Source organism: Lynx rufus, unplaced genomic scaffold (genome assembly GCF_022079265.1).
Source record: "Lynx rufus isolate CCGP_SWC_20201006 ecotype Redwood Valley unplaced genomic scaffold, mLynRuf1.p SCAF_15, whole genome shotgun sequence".
NCBI lineage: Eukaryota > Metazoa > Chordata > Mammalia > Carnivora > Felidae > Lynx > Lynx rufus.
The window spans coordinates 63,341,888-63,361,091 of record NW_025814829.1 but is presented as its reverse complement, the minus strand read 5'-3'; the positions used below and the strand labels follow the sequence as shown (position 1 = coordinate 63,361,091).

The 19,204-nt window shown below is 51.1% G+C and overlaps 1 protein-coding gene across 3 annotated transcripts in view; it reads left to right on the top strand.

The window, feature by feature from the left end:
* DISP1 (dispatched RND transporter family member 1) overlaps nt 1-19,204 on the top strand; it is a 187,045-nt gene that overhangs the window by 118,677 nt on the left and 49,164 nt on the right. For all 3 annotated transcript variants that reach the window (XM_047077198.1, XM_047077199.1, XM_047077200.1), the window contains one exon: nt 15,635-16,100. In XM_047077198.1, the coding sequence (XP_046933154.1) occupies nt 15,652-16,100 (449 nt within the window). In that variant the 5' untranslated portion in view covers nt 15,635-15,651. The remainder of the gene's footprint in view (nt 1-15,634; nt 16,101-19,204) is intronic.

Sequence of the window (19,204 nt, the reverse complement as noted above, 5' to 3'; positions counted from 1 at the left end):
GCTAAGTAGAGAAAAGAACGCTTGTGACAGTACGCAAGGCGGGCGTCCCCTGTTTGGTTCACCTGGGGACACGCATGTTGCAGGACTCTGTGCGTCGTCGGAAGTACCGTGAAAGCACCGCCAGGACCATATGCGGTTACAAGTCAGCTTGAGAGAGGAGGCGAATTTGCAAATGTGGGACCAGGGACACGGACGACCCGCTGTGCTTGGCACGCTGCTGCTGTCAGTGGTGACTCTGCTTAGTTTGTGCGCCCATGGCGGGACCCTTTCCTTCCTTCCTCCCTCCCCCCTTCCTCCCTCCCCCTGCCTTCCCCCCTGCCTTCCCCCTTCTCCCGTCCTTCTGTCCCCTTCCTTCCTTCCCCCCTCCATCCTCCCTCCCTTCCCCCTTCCCCCTCCTCCCTCCCTCCTTCCTTCCCCCCTGCCTCCCCCCTTCTTCCCTTCCTCCTCCCTCCCTCCTTCCTTCCCCTGCCTCCCCCCTTCTTCCCTTCCTCCTCCCTCCCTCCTTCCTTCCCCCCTGCCTCCCCCCTCTTCCCTTCCTCCTTCTCCCTCCCTTCCTTCCCCCTCCGTTCCTTCCTCCCCCCTCCGTTCCTTCCTCCCTTCCCCCCTGCCTCCCCCCTTCTTCCCTTCCTCCTTCTCCCTCCCTTCCTTCCCCCTCCGTTCCTTCCTCCCTCCCTTCCCCCTTCCCCCCTTCCTCCCTCCCCCTCCCTTCCTTCCTCCTCCCTTCCTTCCCCCTCCTTTCCTTCCTCCCTCCCCACCTTCCCCCCCCTTCCTCCCTCCCTTCCCTCCTCCCTTCTTTCCCATTAAGCCATCTTAATGGATGCGAAATGGTGTGTCATGCTTTTATTTCACACTTCCATAATTATTAGTGATGTGGAGCAACTTCCCATGTGCATGTTAACCACTCATACGTTTTCTTTGGAAAATGCCTATTCCAAAATTGCGACTACTTCTAGATTATATTATTTGCCTTTTTATTGTTGTTACTAAGTTTTTCTACATTGTGGTTACTAGCCTCTCAGATACGTGATTTGCACGTATTTTCCCCTCCTCTGTGGGTTGTCTTTTCATTTTCTTGATAATGTTCTTTGAGGCATTAAAGTTTCATCATTTTAATGAAGTCCAATTTTATCTTTTTTTCTTTGATTACTTGTGCTTTTGGTGTTAATTTCATTAATTTTGAAAGTGCCGTATTTATATAATTAATCACTACAGCCTGTTGAGAGCGTCGTTTACACATTTTTAATTGGAGAAGTCTGAAGAGTTGGAGTTCACGTTTCAGTAGGGTTATCACTTGTTTGCCAGTGGATGTAAAGTATTTGTTTGCAGATACCAGATATTTAAAAGGTTTTTACATTATGGTTGTGGAATTTAAAATAATGGCATCGTCAGGGCCACAAATTTATAAAAAGTAGTGTCCGATTCATTTAACAAACTGCTGTTTTGTTTAGGAAAATTGAAGGGAAACACACAACTGCTTGAAACATGACTTTCTCTATTTATTAAAGAAGATTCTGCCTCTTTTAAAAACCACGGACTTTCCGCCCTAAAAGCTGGGTCTCAAGAACTATTTGTGAAAGAACGCAAGAATCCCAGAACTTGGAAATAAACACTGTTGGTGTTTATTTGTGTTAGTTTAGATGAAGTAGCCGGCCCTCGGAGTCAGAAAACTGAATCTGTAGCAGCTGAAGTCAGCCTCAGCAAGCAAATAGTATAGCTAGCATGGCTTTAATCCACTAAGTAACGTTCAGTCGGAAAGATCAAAGGAAGTTACAACGAAAAACAGCCCTTGTTAACAGTTTCCCGGTAGAAGCAGGAAAAGGCTAGAAATCACACGTCACCTCATATCCTGGCCCGCTGACCCCGTGCTCCAGCCGTCAGCAGTGCTGGGACCCTGCCCCTAGGGGCCGAGGACGAGAAAACTCTCCCGCCCTGGCCCTGTAGGAAGCCAGGGCTGCAAGTGCACCCCTGACACAGCGCCGCCCCGGGTCCAGAGCCCAGAGCCGGGTTCAGAGCCGGGTTCAGAGCCGGCTGCTGCGCTCACCCGCCCGCGACCACGCTCAGTCGGGAACGTTTCTTCTTTCCGTGAAGGTAATGCATTTGCTCCTGCTTCCGTTCCTGTGAATTTGTTGTTTTGAGAGTTTATTTAAAAACTGAACTTTTGGTCTGTGCTTCTAGGATTGGATTAAAACTTCGGCTCATAGGTTTGTTTTTCAGTGTAAACCCTGAATGGCACGTTAATGCATTAAAATCTTAGGAGGTTTATTTGAACTGGAGTCTAGCGCTGTAAGGTAAGGTTAGCCGTTTCTTGGGTTTATTAAAATGTGCTTTCTTTAGTAAGTGTGGGGGGAGGGAGCCTCGGACTTAAAGTAGTTTGTGTGCTTTCATACTTTGGGAGTCTTCGTAGGCTCCGTCTAAAGGAGAGAATTTTGAAAATACGTGCTTCTCTCATTATTAGCTGGTATGAAAATAGAACCCTGGGAATTACCTGAATCACTTTTGTGAATTGAGTAGTGTAAAAAGACGGTAATGTTTTAGCATCTTCCAACCTATAAAAATAGAAGTTTGGTGAACATACCTACTTGGGATCGAAGCTTCCACAGCAAGATTAATTCTTAGCAGTGTTCATCTGAGATACACAGGCTGGGTACACCTTCAAGTTGTTTTGAGTCGATTACATTTTTTTTTTTTTGCATTGTATGCATTTTAATTGGGGCAGTGGCCACTACGTTGTAACTGGACTTACTGGTCAAAGTGGGAATCGTCATGTGTTGGCCAGATTTACCTTTTTTCCTTTTCTGTTGAATGTAGTTGACCTACAACACTGTGTGTTAGTTTGGCACATTTGTATGCTGCGGCCGTGAACACCGTCCTGGTGTTGAGTGCTTCCATCACAGTACATACTTACCCTTTCTTTTCAGTGTTGGGTGCTTAGATCTTAGTGACTCAGCAGGTTCGAGGACTGCGTGCGTCACACGGCATTAGATCTCTGGCTGGTGTCTTGCCCCCGGCGGGTTTGTGCCCTGAATCAACAGCGGCCTTCCCCTTTGCTTAAAATGAGGGTGGAGAGTTTATATGCCACTGGCAGGAATATTCAGGCTATTTTAGTCTGTGACATAGTTGTATGTCTGGTGGGAAAGGGTAAATTTTGAAGAAACTAGGCACAGAAAAGTTTTGTGAAAACTGAGGTATTTCATGTAAATCATTGACTGTAAACGAGCTTCTCAGTGATCATGCAAGAAAGTGGGGTCTCTTTTTACAGTTTGGTAACATTTCCTCTAACAGGTATTCTTGTTGAAAGAAAGAGAATGAAATACGTCCTTTTTACCCACAAGAGGGGTCTTTTAGGTCATAGTATTTAATTTTTTTTTTAACATTTATTTATTTTTGAGACAGAGACAGAGCATGAGCAGGGGAGGGGCAGAGAGAGAGGGAGACACAGAATCCGAAGCAGGTTCCAGGCTCCAAGCTGTCAGCACAGAGCCCGACACGGGGCTCGGACTCACAGACCTTACCAAACAAACACCTTTCTTTCTTCTCCTCCTCCTCCTCCTCCTTCTTCTTCTTTTAGTGTTTATTTATTTTTGAGAGAGAGTGTGAGCTGGGGAGGGGCAGAGAGAGGGAGACACAGAATCCCAAGCAGGCTCCAGGCTCTGAGCTGTCAGCACAGAGCCCGATGTGGGGCTCGAACTCACAGACCTTACCAAACACCTTTCTTTTTTTGTCTTCTTTCTTCTTTCTTCTTCTTCTTCTTCTTCTTCTTCTTCTTCTTCTTCTTCTTCCTAGTGTTTATTTATTTTTCAGAGAGAGAGAGCATGAGCAGGGGAGGGGCAGAAAGTGAGGGAGACACAGAATTCGAAGCAGGTTCCAGGCTCCGAGCGCTCAGCACAGAGCCTGACATGGGGCTCGAACTCACAGACCTTACCAAACACCTTTCTTTCTTTCTTTCTTTCTTTCTTTCTTTCTTTCTTTCTTTCTTTCTTTCTTTCTTTCTTTCTTCTAACGTTTATTTATTTTTGAAGCAGAGAGAGAGAGAGCATGAGCAGGGGAGGGGCAGAAAGCGAGGGAGACACAGAATCTGAAGCAGCTCCAGGTTCCGAGATGTCAGCACAGAGCCCGACGCGGGGCTTGAATTCACAAACCGCGAGATCATGACCAGAACCCAAGTCCGACACTTAACCGACTGAGCCACCCAGGCTCCCCGTAGCTCATAGTATTTATAATTAAGAAAGCTGTAGTTCTCTTTGAAGCCTCAGAAGTCACTGACTATGTAAATCACCTCCAGTTGTGGCTGGTGCATTGACTACTGTCCGTGGCTTTCTGTCTGCTGACACATTTCTGCTTCTTAAAGTGTTACAGCAAAGAGTCTTTTATCATCGTGTCATTTATTTTTGAACTTTGTGTCTCTAACAGACTAAATGCTTTTGTTGCTACTCTTGAATATTGGAGTATTTTATTAGATTACACTTTATCTGTAACTTTTGTTTTAGCGTACAAACATAGGCAGGGTATTTTTGTGTATTTTCTGTGGTAGCTGACATCTTAGATGTGAATTACAGGATCGTGAGCATGAAGTTTGCACCGATGGTGAAAAATGCTTGTGTCTGACGTGACTGACACACAGCGCAGCTTAGGGAACACTTGTTGCCTTCGCCTCTTCCGGAAGAGGCTGTGTGTCACAGCACTGATGCTGTGAGTGTTTTAACCTGATCCCACGTCCAGACTTGATGCTGAGCCGACCAACCCCTGTGGGCGACCGCGTGCAGCCGCGTGCCAGGGCCTTGCACACCCGTCCTGTGTGTGAGCGTGTTGGCCGGCCCAGGGGTGGGGGTGGGGAGGGGCGGCTCGCCCGTCACCCCGAGTGCGGCCTGCGGCCTTGGCACACAGGCTCTGTGAATGCTGCCTGTTGTTCAAGATAGAAAGGCCCGATCACACCCCAGCTGGGAAATAAACGTGGGCGTCGAGGGCGGGACGGACGAGCTGCCTGGCCTGCCGGCCGTCTTGGGAAAAACACAGAACAAAGCATCTGAAGCAGGACTTAGAGATGCAGGACTGGGAAGAGGGGCGCCTTACTTCTGTCCTTTGTTGTTCTAATCCCCAGCAAGCAGGCCCAGTCCAGGTGCACCTATGCAGACCCCGAGAAAAACGGTCACGGTGAACACAGGAGGCGCTTAATACATGCTTGCTAAATAAGGACGACGTTCGCCTGTTCACCTGGAAGACACAATTTGATGACCTCTGCGGGCAGACAAGGGTCCCGCACCGCCGGTCGGTGTGGTTTCAGGTCGTCTGCTACGTGTGGGTGGGCAGGTAGGGGTCACGAGCATCCGCAGTGACGGTGGGAGCAGAGACAGAAAGGGTTTATGAGACTCGCACCCAGGCTGTCACCAAGACTGAACCTGCGGGTCCAGTGTAAGGAAGAAGAAAGTGCTTGTGAGGTTGATGTTTTCCTAAGCTCGAGGTAGATCTCAGGCCCTTTAAGCAAAAGGGTGTCTTCAGTTGTGTTTGTGCAGACATGCGGAGGGGTTGCTGCGTAGACTGACGGGTACCCCGGAGACGCTGTTTGCTGGACAATAGGCAGAGCCGTTTGGGGGGCGGCTCGGGAAGTTAGATCTGCTGCTTCTCAAACTTCACAAAACAGCGGGGCTGGAGCCCGCTCTCAGACCCTTGGGTGTGTGGGATTTGTGGGGAAGGCGCGGGTCAGGGTAGGAGCTCCGTGAAAAAAACATGCGCCACCTTCAAAACCAAACAAGCTCGAGTCCTTGATGGTGATCGAGCTCGGTTTTTGACGTTACGGAAGACATTTCACATCCCCTCACATTCTTTCGCCTCCCGGGATGTGGGAGTCGAATTCTCTTGGTTTGATTTGTCTCAGAGACGAGTTTCCCCTGGAGGCTGGTTGCCGAGTTTTGAGTTTCTGAGACGTGTGAGGTGTTAAAACACTCCTGGTGTCTTCAGGCTTCCTTGTGATGTGCTGGGCACATCTGGAAGGCTCGGGGACAGACTCCCGTTCTGCCTGGGAAGAGCCAGGGGCACAGACAGGTTGCTCCGGCGTGAGGTTGCCCGTTTTGCGATCTTACCTGAGGCAGTGGTTTCAGAGGAAATCTCACGGCCTGAACACGGCCCTGTCTCATGGGGAGGGTCCTGCTTGTCACCAGAGCGCCGTGGAATTCTCACTGGGCCGGAGTGAGGGGAGATGCGGGCCCGGGGTCTGTGGGCGTCTGAGCCACAGATTGGAGCATTAAAGGGCTTAACATGCAATCGGAAATCTTTTCCTTTCTGTCTTTCTGTCTGTCTGTCTTTCTTTCTGGCACAGAACTTCAGAGAGCATGCTCTTTTAATACAGGGGTTTGGGACTTCGTTTCAAAGATTGACAAGGGGTCAGGGGACATAGGTTTTCTTTTGGGTCAAATAAACTCCTTGGTCACATTGGCTGGATCCTGACCTCAGTCACGGGATCCGGAAGTAACTGTGATGCCTGGTTCCGTGAACGCTGCCCATGCGACTGTCTCACTGAGGCTCTCTCCCTACCGCACTGTTGCCCCCACGCTTAGAACTTCAAAAATACCCTTTTCATCGTCACAGAGAGAGGTAAAGACCATCAGAACGCTCCGAAGCTCGTCCCATGTGAAGGACCCGTCCTGCATGCCGTTTGCCATGCGGCAACCTTTTGCTCAAGAAATACTTAAGCAGTATTTTCTGAAAGATGGAGGGGCGCCTGGGTGGCGCAGTCGGTCAAGCGTCCGACTTCAGCCAGGTCACGATCTCGCGGTCCGGGAGTTCGAGCCCCGCATCGGGCTCTGGGCTGATGGCTCGGAGCCTGGAGCCTGTTTCCGATTCTGTGTCTCCCTCTCTCTCTGCCCCTCCCCCGTTCATGCTCTGTCTCTCTCTGTCCCAAAAATAAATAAAAAACGTTGAAAAAAAAAAAAAGATTTGAAAGATGGATCCCTTTAGTGGCGGTCGCCTGCTGTTACAACTTGATGGGCATCAGTTGCACAAATTCTCAGTCTGTGGGTCTCAGCCCTAGCCACACACCGGGACCATCTGAGGAGCTTTTAAAAAACGCTGATGACCGCAGCCCATTACGACATGAATTAAATCAGAGAACCTTTGGGCCAGGGCCCTGGGTCTGAAGGGTTTTATATTACTGAAATGGTTCTAATGTACAGAAGAGGTGGAGACCGTTGGAATAGACTCGTAACTTCGTGAACGTTTGTTGTATCTGTTACAGTCGCTTCACGATTCGTAGCTTAGTCTAGGTGAACTGAATGTCGTGGCTGGCTCCTGGGTTATGATGGCCGCTTACTGGAGGGCTTTCCAGAATTTTTTTGAAAGACGATTGACTGATACTAATAATTATGGAAAACCCCTCTGGGTTTATTTTCCATGTTCTTAGTTACACCAGTGGGTTCATCTGACATTGAAACTCAAAGATACAAGAAGCCTTTCTTTCTTCAGGCCGTAAGTGTTTGTGGGGCCGGCGCTGTATGGGGAGTGTGGGGAGACGTGGCGGGTGTTGTGTGGGCTGATAATTTTTGTGGATGAATGTGGAAGACAGATGTCTGAAGAGTGTCCTAATAACTTCAGCACAGCAGTAGTGTTCTTGGCATACAGATTTAGGAACATAAGTGTTCATGGTGATAAGGTGTTCTTAGCTCTCACGTATCCCAGACTATAAAGAGAAGCTTCATTTTACGCTTCTCCTCCCAGGTAGGTCTGTTACCAAAGGCACACTCCACACAGAACAAAGGAGCACAGTGAGATTAGAAAGCCTGTCACCTGCCCACCTGTGCGGGGCTCGCATCTGACAACAGGACTGCTTTCCACATTCGGGGTTTTCTGATTTGCTGGGGCACTGTAAGATCTTCCTTGAGTTATTTAACTTTTATACTCTTTGTTGTAAATCTGGGAGGGAAAATTATGAGGCCGTTTTTTTCCCCCGTATCGTTAAGCTGTTTGTAAATACCGTGAACAGCTTCTGTAAAACTGGAACACTTAACATTTATGGTTCGTTGGTGTCTTTATCAGTGTCGATTGTGTGTATTGAAAGAGGTCATATAAAAAAGATTTCATTTTCAGAGGTGGTGTTTGTTAACATAAGTCAAAACCACCTTCTTCATAATATACATTTAACAGACCAACAGTTGAGCTTTCGTGGTAAAAGAATAGTGATCTGCGACTCTCAGATTTGCCGGGACTCAGTCTGTTGGCTTCCTCATGGTGTGTGGAGGGCGGGGCACGCGGACAGGTGCCCAGATGTTTGCCCCGGATTGTCTGGGACATGACTGCTAGTGTATTGCCGTTTATGAGGAAGGGGAATGATAGCAATACCGAGAATTCTTTGTAACTTGTGAAGTCCCCACAGGGGAGTAAGTACAGACACTGCTAAGCCGTCTTATTGAAGGAGAGTTTATCGGTAGAAAGTTCATGAACTCAAACAAAAATAAGACAGTTTAATTTGTCTCAGAAGAAGAGAAGATCGTATTCCCTTATGTAAGACCATTCTTTTCAGTTCCTTAACACTGGTTCTTTGATTAAAGATACAGATTTTGGGGCGCCTGGGTGGCGCAGTTGGTTAAGCGTCCGACTTCAGCCAGGTCACGATCTCGTGGTCCGGGAGTTCGAGCCCCGCGTCGGGCTCTGGGCTGATGGCTCGGAGCCTGGAGCCTGTTTCCGATTCTGTGTCTCCCTCTCTCTCTGCCCCTCCCCCGTTCATGCTCTGTCTCTCTCTGTCCCCCCAAAAATAAATAAACGTTGAAAAAAATATATATTTAAAAAAAAAAAAAAAGATACAGATTTTGCTGTCAGGTCACAATTCTGTTTTCATCGTCCAAACCCTCCATGTCAACAAAGATTGGCCCCTGGCTGGCTTCTCAGGTTTGCCTAACGTGATGCACGAGTGGAAGGCACTTCTGAATTCAGTGGAAGGGGCCTCTGACGCTCTTGGATGCTGAACCGTACCTTTCAAAACCGTCTTGGGAAATAGTGAATTCAGAGGCTGGTTTTCACGCAGACCTTCACACTGAATTTTGTACCAGCAGCCTCTGGCCGTCCCGGAGCAGCTCGTTGAACTTGGCGCTGGCCCGGAGGCATCTTGAGGTAGGAGGAGAGCCTCACTTTCAGAGGCAGCCTGGTCTGAGGCTGGATCCCAGTCGTGTGATTTACGTGAGTTAGTACTTCAGTACTTTGGCCCTCAGTTTTCTCTGTGATATCTGCTCAGGTATCGTGAGGAAAGTGCTTGACATAGTGAGATGAGGAAACCAGCTTTAACAATAGCCCTTTGGGGGGACATATCCCTGGAGACAAAACCTGGCCGACACCCTTCCAAACGGACCCGCTGCAGACGAGCTCTGCAGTCGTTCCTCGTCAGTGACTGTTTGCTCCCTGGCCACGGCTCTAAGGGTTAAGGGGTCGACTTGCTGCCCCTGCTCAGGGACGAGGCCATCATTTGGGGGAAGCATCGAGCAGCGTGAGAGGAACCGTTTCGTGTGAACGCAAATTTGATGAGTAATGGATACAAGTGCTCCCCAGACTGGATGCCTAAGGCCTGGTGTGCAGAGGGGCCCCCGGCGTGTCTGTCGCCCATCTGCTAAACCTGCCAGCGCGTGAGAGAAGATCGTCTCCCGCATTGAACTGGGCCCAGGACTTCAATCCACATTCAGGAGTCGCACCAGAACGGTTAAAAGCTGATTGGCTATTTGTGTGCACGTAACGGTTTACGGGTTGTGAGACAAGCCATGCTTGGTCACCAACTCGAGCCTCTCGTGTTAACTGTGTCGCTTTCCTCCGCCTTAGTCGGAACGGCAGGCCTTCCTTTCTCCGTCTCTGCTGTCGTTGCCCCGCTTGCTGGCTCCGTGCTGCTTTAATTGTGCGTATGCTGCCCCAGCCGCGGCCTGGCTCTCCGGCAGCCTCCGCGCCTGGTTTGCCGCACGCACGGTGTCCCAGCGGCCGGCGTGTGGGCACGAGTTGGAGACCTGCGGCCTCACTCCAGGTGGGCGCGTTCAGAATCCGCATGTCAGCAACGTCCCGCCCGTGATCCTTCTGTGTGAGAAGCACTGGGGTAGAGTTTTGTGTTTCACTTAGTGAGGCTGCTCTGGGGAGCACCACCCTTCCCAAACAGCCGGCCGCGGACAGCATGGGATCGTGCTCGCGTTCGCGTCTCGCCACTCGCTGGGACGTTTGCTCTCCTGAACCTGACGAAGCAAAGGGTTGTCCTAGAGCACATTGTGGGAGCTGGTGGGGTGTCGTTTACAGAGAGCCCTCAAACCCCTGACGTCAGGCTTCCTAGCCGAACCCCCAGACTCTGTGTGTGCCGTTGTGGCTGGAGCAAAACGGAGGGGTGACGCCTGCCACGCCGTTCTGAGCGTCGAGTCAAGTGGGATCGTGTGTGTGACAGTTCGGGGAAAGCTGCGGCAGCCCCGCCTGGTTAGTGGCCACGTGGTCCCTGCGGTGATTGGGGTGGGGTGTGCAGGGTGCCTGGCATGACGTTCGGATTCTAGCTTGCAGCTTTGGGACCACGGAGCACACCCCCGGGTGCGAGTGGCTGCTGCGAGGTTTTCATGGCGGCCCTTCCCGTGCGTTTGTGCTCCGGTGGCCACCTGATAGCTCGATGGCATCCTTTATGGCCGTGACATTTAATCTGTTGGCATCACTGTGATTACACAGGAGTATATCCACTGAGCTGCTGTTTTGTCTTTTAACGTGGTCATTTATACCTACTATAAAAATACGTAAAGCATGTATCGTATTTAGTTACATTAATGATACATGTCGTGTGATTGTGTCTTACGTTACTTAAAGGTGTACGTTTCCTGAGTCCCAGACCAGGTTAAGGAGGTAATTGTGTGATCCCTGTAATCACATAAACTCCGATGCCTCTCCTCCCTGCGTTGAAACACAGACTGAAGAAGGGTCTGCCTGGGGCACCGCGCTCTTGGTTCCTAGGTGGCTTTGGCCCAACAAGTGTGTATGTTTCCAGAAATGGGGGAGGTATGATGAGATACGTTGAAACCTTTCCCTCAATACTTTGTACTCACCTGTTCTTACTCCTTAGCCTCGTTTTCATTTCTTCATCCAGTTATTCAATGCATTGTGCAGGGTGTTATCATGAGACAGCAGGTACGCATCAGAAGGTAAACAATTGAAAATGCCTGGGCGGCTCAGCCGGTGGCACACCCGGCTCTTGGTTTCGGCTCAGGTCGTGCGTGATCCCAGGGTTCTGGGACCCAGCCCCGCCTCGAGCCCCGTGTTGGGCTCTGCGCTCAGCATGGAGCCTGCTTGGGGCTCTCTCTCCCTCTCCTTCTGCCCCTCCCCTGCTCGCGTGCACTACCTCCCTCTAGATAAAAAAGTAAAATGAGATCAAATGGGTAAAATGCATCCAGTGTATCGATGTTTAGTTGTCTCTTAAGGTAAAATAACTTTGGGGCGCCTGGGTGGCGCAGTCGGTTAAGCGTCCGACTTCAGCCAGGTCACAATCTCGCGGTCCGTGAGTTCGAGCCCCGCGTCGGGCTCTGGGCTGATGGCTCGGAGCCTGGAGCCTGTTTCCGATTCTGTGTCTCCCTCTCTCTCTGCCCCTCCCCTGTTCATGCTCTGTCTCTCTCTGTCTCAAAAAAAATAAATAAATGTTGAAAAAAAAATTTAAGGTAAAATAACTTTGCTTCTGTTTTTACGTTTTAATGATAACTACCTTTTGTTCATTATTAGTGACTGTGCTAGAGACTTTATATGCTGTTTTATTAGGATTTTACCACCATAAAGAAGACAGGCTGACAGTAAAAGTTGTACGCGGTACAGAAAGTGAGATGTGAAGTCTTCTCCACCCTTTCAGAATTCTCAGTCCAGCTCTCCAGCGGGAAGACCTTTTCTTAGGTCCTTCTGGAAACTGTCTGTGTATCCTAATCATATGTGTATCCCCCCCCCCCTTTTTAACGAAATGGGTAGAGTCATACCGTGTAGGCTGTTCTGTGGGTAGGCTTTATTTATGTGTCAAGATGTACTTTGGACTTCTTTCCATCGTATACCCTGATCTAACTCGTTCTTTCTTAATCGTGCAGAATGCCCAAGGTACAGACACGACAGAATCTGAGTCTGTTACTGAGGATATTTTAGAGTGTTTCCAGTTTTCCTGGCAGACGGTGGTGCGGTCTGTGACAACCTTACCTGTACATCTGTCTTTACACATTGTTCAAGTGTATCCAAAAGAAGACTTCCTACTACTGTTGTGGGTCAGAGAGTGAGGGTGTTTAAAATTCTCATTAGCGTTTCAAATTTAACTCTAAGAACCAAGGCTTAGAGACTGTAAGAGTGTAAATCATTTGACCCAGGTTCTCCAGGGTAGAAACTGGTAGGGTCAGCTTTCAAACTTAGATCCACTCACACCGTTTCTTCTAAGCTACATAGATGTCTTCAGCTGTTGTTTTAAAGCATAATTTTGGCTTTAAAGCCAGGAAGCATTATTCCTTATCTTTTTATATTCTTAATGCTCAATCCAGCAATTATGATAATTCTTCCATTATAAATACACAGCCCTTTATGGCTTTGTGTATTGATTTTATATCCTGCAACTATACCGAATTCATTTATTCTAACTTATTATTTTTTTTTTTTTGGTAGAATCTTTCAGTTTCCTATATATGGCATGTCACCTGTACATAGTGACAGTTTTACTTCCGTTCTGATTTGGACGCCTTTCTTTCTTTTTCTTGCCTAACTGCTGTGGCCGGGACTTCCAAGACTGTGTTAGAAGGGGTGACATTAGACCCCCCCCTCCTTTTGTTCCTGATAAAGGAAAAGCTTTCAGCCTTTCACCACGGAGTGTGGTGTTGGCTGTGGGCTTGTCGTATGTGCCTTCTATGTTGAGATGTGTTCCCTCTGTACCTGCTTTCTTGAGAGTTTTTATCCAGGTGGATGTTGGATTTTGTCAAAAGCCTTTTCTACACCTGCTGGGACGACTGTATGATTCTTACCCTTCAGCGGGTGGTGGTGGTGGGTCATGTTGTCTGACTTGTGAGTGTTGGACCCTCTTGTATCCCTGGAATAAATCCCACTTGATCACGACGTATGATCCTTTTAACGTGTTGTCGAATTCAGTCTGCTAGTATTTTATTGAGGATTTTTGCATCCACGTTCGTCAGGGACGTTGGCCTGTAGTTCTCTTTCCTTGCGGTGCCTGGTCTGGTTTTGCTGTCGGGAGAACACTGGCCTCGTAAGATGGCTGTGGACATGTCCTTCCTCCTCTAGCCCTTAATGATTTTCAAAACATTTTTATTTGCTCGTCGTGGTCCTAGGACAGACACGGGCATCGGTTGTTATCCTGATTAATACATGTGAAGACCTGAGGCTCAAAGAAAAGAGAAATTAAAATTTAAAAAGTAATCAGAAGACAGCCCTTGGCCAAAGGCCGCGTGGCCCCCCAAGTGCCAGCGCACGCAAGACAATGATGCTGGTAGACAAGTGAACCGAGGGCTTGGGACTGGTGGCTTTGAATGTATTGAAACTGGCGTGTTATGTTCATGAACAACAGGAAAATACACTGAAACTTCTGGCCGTGCGGCCCCATCGCACCCCACGCCGGTGCCTCAGGCTTCCTCTTGGCTGGGTCTGCGTGCCGTGGCCCCGAGGAGAATGGGCCGTGACCGCAGGGTGGTTGTTCACAGGCGCCCACCGTATTTGACCCCAAACTGGCTTTAAACTTCACCGGAAGTACTGCTTCATGCTTTTACGATCGCGTGTACATTTGTCACCATAGTGTCATCTTACCATGTTGGCTCTTCCTCTGTCCCATCAGCTTTCCTGTTAGCTCTCTCTGTCTTCAGCTCAGACCAAGTTTTTTTTTCATCTGTCTCAGTGTTAAAGAAAGATCTTTCCCTCTGTGGACATAGGTTCATGCTTGACTTCAGATCATAACTTTGCTGTCTTCCCGACCACCTGAATTCCTATACGAATGCATCTACCAAACTTAATTCATAGACATTTCTTGGAATAATTTCTTTTCTGTTTTTGCTCATAATTATTTTTTACTTGAAATTCACAACTTATTTATAAGGTCAATTTGATTGTTCCTGTTTTATGATTAAAGAGACTGAATCATAGAATGTTCACATGACTTACTTCAAATACAAGCCAGTCAGAGTTCAAATTATTCTTTATTTCCACCATCAGAAGACGTCTCCAAGTTAAGGAACAGGTTATGTTCCAAAACTTCATTTGTAAGTCGGATATTTGGCACTGGACTGCATTTTACCAAAGTGGGGGACGTGTTCCAAGGGCGATGAGGCCCCCGCTGCCCTTCAGAGATCTCTTTAGCTCGTATGTAAGGAGCACATGAAGCATTTGCAGCAAAAATAAGAGAAAATGATCATTGTGATTCTGGTCACAAAGTTCTCCGTCTTGGGAGAAGCATCCGATTAGAAGATGGAGAAACAGGTGGAATCGGAGAGTCCGCGGGGGCATCAGGCCACGGGGAGGGCTGTCACAGGCCGTGACGTTCTGTCTGAAGCCCAGGTTCTTGTTGAACCGAGGATTTGGGTTGTTGTTTAGATAGTTGATGTGGCATGACTCCCCCGCCAGCTGTGATTAGTAGCATCTGTAGGATTGGTGGAAAAATAGACTCTGAGGATAGTAACACACCTGATGGAAAAAAACAACCCAAAAAACCAGAGAAGGTGTCCCCTTTGATCCCCTGGCTGGAGGGGAGGGAGGTCTTGGGTCCCCAGGAGCGGGGGCTGCTGTGCTGGGTCCTGTAGAGAACGTGAGCGTCCTGGGTGGAGGGTGAGCGGCCGTGACTGCGTGTGGAGTTTGTCCCAAGAGTGTCCAGTGCCGGGAGCACGGATCTCACACAGCCAGGCCGCTGTGCGCTCCGGCAGACCCACAAGCATCGGAGGGTTCAGTTGGCTTTGAAAAAAGTCTAGCGCCCCTTCGACGTCCTCTGATGTAGGTCTTACTGATTCTGGAATATCTGCATCAGCTTTTTTGTTGTTGTTATAGCAGAAGGGGGCATACGTTCTTCAGCAAAAGGAAGCTGAGGTGACAGAACCTCCCTGTGGTGGCCTCGGGGTTTGACCCCGCCTCCAGGTGGCCTTGGGGTGAGGCCCTGTGATCATGAATTGAGCCAAAAGCTTAACCAGCTGAGCCTCCCGGGCACCCTGACATAAGGTGTTCTTAGGATTATTCAAATTATTCTAACTTGCACCACTTACTGCCCTCAGGGTGGCCCTTCATTTTGTCCGTGACACCTGCATCCTCGCACCGATGCCTGGTGGAGGGTTCAGGGGCGATGTGGGTGCCCCTCCCTCCCCTCCTGCACGGTTCTGACTGCTCCCCCATACTTCCCTTGGGGACGGGGATGGTACTGGGACGGGACGGCAATGGGGACGGGGACTGGACCGGGATGGGGATGGGACAGGGACGGGATGGGGACAGTGACTGGACGGGGACTGGGTGGGATGGGGACTGGATGGGGACGGGGACAGGACTGGGGGAGCAGCGGGTCTAAAAACGGAAGTGGGAGGTGCAGGCGGGACACATGGAGCGTCCCGGTCCCCATGCAGCTGCCACCACGTTGCCCCCACGCTCTCCACCCTGTAGATAGCCTCCCGCCCGGCCGTCACTGGACATTGTTGTGTCGTTTCTGTCGTAGGGCGGAGAAGCTGGAGCATGGCCGTGAGCAGCGGGAACCGCGATGTCATGCTCCTGAGCAGTGGTGGCCCCGGCGCCCTCACGACCTGCAACGGGGACCTCGCTGCCCACCAGCTCTCCGCAGAAGCGCCCGGAACAAAAGCGTGCGTGAACGGATGCCCACGGGTCAACGGCTCGGCGAAGTCATCCCGTCTGGCCGCCGACGTCCCGCAGCGAGCGCCTGCCATGTGCCGCTGCCCCGCGCACCCGCCCTGCCCCCCGCCGGCCACCCCAGAGCCCCAGCCTGACCCTGGCCTGGGCCCCTGCTGCCCACGGCCGCACTCTGACTTGCCGGCACCCCCCTGTCCACACCGCACGCCCGCCTACCAGCCTGCCTGCCGCCTGCAGCCGGCCTGCTTCTGCCCGCACCGCCCGTGGCCCGGCCACTTCCCACACCAGCCCGGGCCACAGCACACGGCCAGCGTCAGGTGAGTGTCCGGCTCCCCAGAAGCGGGGACACGTGTGTCAGAGAAGGGGGAAAGGGGGACCAGTGCAGCCGAGATACGCTGTACCGATCCCGTCTGCCCAGTTCCCACCCAGACCCTCCCTTACTTCCTGCCTGCCGGGCGGTTCCCCGTTCCCCGTTCCCCGTGGCCCTGGCCTCCAGAGGTCAGTCGAGTTTGTGTTGTTCGACATTTCTGCCTCCTTGTGGGGGACACGTTTGTGATGTGGCTGCCCAAAGGTGACCAGTCTTTATGACAGAGAAGCAGGAAACGGCTTCCTCCTGCTCCCTGCGTTCGTGTGCTTGGGGTGTGTGCAGAGCCGACCTCCCCGCGCGTGCGGGTAGGACCCACACGTGTGCAGCACAGAAGTTGGAAAGCTACGCGTTGGGAAGCATTCGGGGTCCGGCGGACTGGAAAGCCGCAGGCACGTTGGTGTCCTTGCCGGCTCCCCCAGTCCCGGCCGGGTTTGTCCCGCGGGCACCGCAGGCGAGCGACGTCAGTGTATTGGGTGAATGTCCAGTGGGTGCAGAGACCAGGTATCCGCCCCGGTTTTAGGTGATGAGTTTTACAGGAGCAGGAGAGCGCCCTCCTTGGCTGACGCGCGTCTCGTTTACCTGCGGGGGGACCATCCGTCTGGCGCGCAGTTTGACCAGCGCGGACGCGCGTGCGGTCCACACCTCGGCCCGCTTGGAACGTTTCTTTCTGGGGCGACCGGGGAAGGCCCCTCCTGCCGCCGTCTGGCTCCCGCTCTGCGTTGGTTCCGCCGGCTCGGGGGGCTCTTGGGACTGGAGCCCTGCAGGGTGTGTGGCTTCGCATCGGGCAGTTCGAGCCCAGCTCGGTGTTGTTAAGGCTCCTCGAGTGGCCAAGTGCACCGGTTTCCCTTTTTGCTGTGGAGCAGCTGTCCCCTGTCTGCGTGCGACACATTCGCTCTTGCTTAAAGAGTCTGTACAGACTTGTAGTTACAGGTCCCAGCGCGGAGACTGTAGCTGGTGGTACCGTATCGTGTGTTTGACTTTTGTGTGTTTTTTTAAGGTTTTTATTTTTAAGTAATCTCTACCCCCACCGTGGGGCTCAAACTCACAACCCCAAGATCAAGAGTCACACGCTCCCCAGACTGAGCCAGCCGGGCACCCATGAACTGCCTGTTTGACGGTTGCTAGCAGAGTAGATCTTAAAAATTCTCACGGCAAGAAAAAACTTCCACGGCTCTATGTGGTGACAGATGATAACTAGACTCTTTGGGGTGCTGGTTTCACAGAGTGTACAGATATCAAATTAATTCATTTTGGCGCTCGCCAGAGCCCTTTCCCCGGGTGGGGGTGGGAGGGGCTCGCGGAAGCCACGTCCCGGGCGTGTCCTCCCAGCGTCCCGTGGTGTGACCAGCTGTCCGCTTTGAGTTAAACGGTGTAAGTAGTTGACTTCCAAGTCCTGTGGCCGTCGATACTGACGCTTTAGAATCAGCAGTTACGCGGTTGCAAGGTGTGAGGGGACACAGTTGTACGTTTTGAGGCTGCTCCCTCCTTTAAAAAACTTCAGGGAACGTCAAAGCCACGAGCAGGGAACCGATTCTCTTCCTGTGGCAGGTGTGCCAGTATGGTCAGGACCGAACATTCCTCAAAAACTTACTTTTAAAGAGAGACTCCGGTGTGCATGGAGCTTGAAGCAGAATGGCGCTAAAAAAAAAAAAAGATCAAGATGCGGTATTTGTCCATCGAGACAAGTTACAGAAAAAAGCGTGGACTGTTACGGGAGAAACCTCATAGTTGGGATTTTCTTCTCGAGAGTTTGAGCGTCCTGGTGAACTGTTTGTAACAGACGTACCGTCTTCAAAGGTGCGTGTAAAGGCGGGTCTGTTTCCAGGTCTGTCTGTGACACAATTTATCGTAAAACCCGTACGGCCAGACAGAGCTCCTTCCTTATTCCGTCCGTACGCTTGCTAATACGTATCATTGGCAGTTTTTCTGGAGTGCTCCCCCGTGCGGGGCCTCAAGGATGTCGTTCTGAACAAGGCGAGACCTCACGGAGCCGTAGGGCGGTGGGAAGGGACACGGGAGAGCAAACTGGTAGCCGTGGCGTTGCGAGGCGTGGGCGGCCGTGCGGACACGGGCACGGTTTGTCCGGCGACTTGCCCAAAGCTGGGAGCCCAGCTGCCGCCCCGCTCGGTGTGCCTGGGGCCGGGAGGAGGGGAGCGGGGCAGTGAGAGGGGCGGGGCTCTGAGCCCCGCCCCCGGGGCCTTGCAGGGCACAGGAAGGTGATCTCTGGATTTCGTCTGCGGCCCGTGGGCGGGCATCATAGATTCGTGTGTGTGTGTAGACCTTTCTGTTGCAGAAAGTATACCCGGCGTGCAGTCGATCACCGTAGCCGCTTTAATGGGCACCGCTCAGTAGCAGCACGTACACCCGCACCGCTGTGAAATCACCACCACCATCCGCCTCCGGAACATTCTTCATCTTCCAAACTGAAAATCTGTACCCACAGAACGCTGGCTCCCCTGGTCGCCCCCCCAGCGCCTGGCAGCCGCCGTCCTGCTCCCCGTCCTAGACGTGGACGCAGCCGCTGGCACCTTGTATGCGGTCACACGGTATTTGTTTGTCCTTCCGTGACTGCTTTCAGTCCACGTGGTGCCCCCAGGGTTCATCCAGGTTGGAGCGGGTGTCACAGTTCCCTTTGCAGAGCTGGGTGACATCCCACGGCATGCACGCACGTTGTGCATGCCCACGCATCTGGTGACGGCCACGTGGCCTGCTTCCCCCTTTTTTCTCCTGCGGATGATGCTGCCGTGAACCTGGGTGGACAAACACCTATTTGAATTACTGCTTTTAATTCCCTGGGGGCACATTCCCAGAAGTGGAGCTGCTGAATCAGGTGGTAATTCTGTACTTAACACTTCGAGGAACCACCAAACTGCTCCCTCAGCTGCTGTGCTGTTCTGTTCCCCCCAGCAGCGCACACTCTTGACAACACGTTATTTTACAATAGCTATCCTAACAGGTGTGATATTATGGGGTCTTAAGCATAAAAGATACACAGGCACATTTGCATTTTAGAGTAGCCCATGGCCTGCATTGTGGGGGGTGGACTGACGTGGA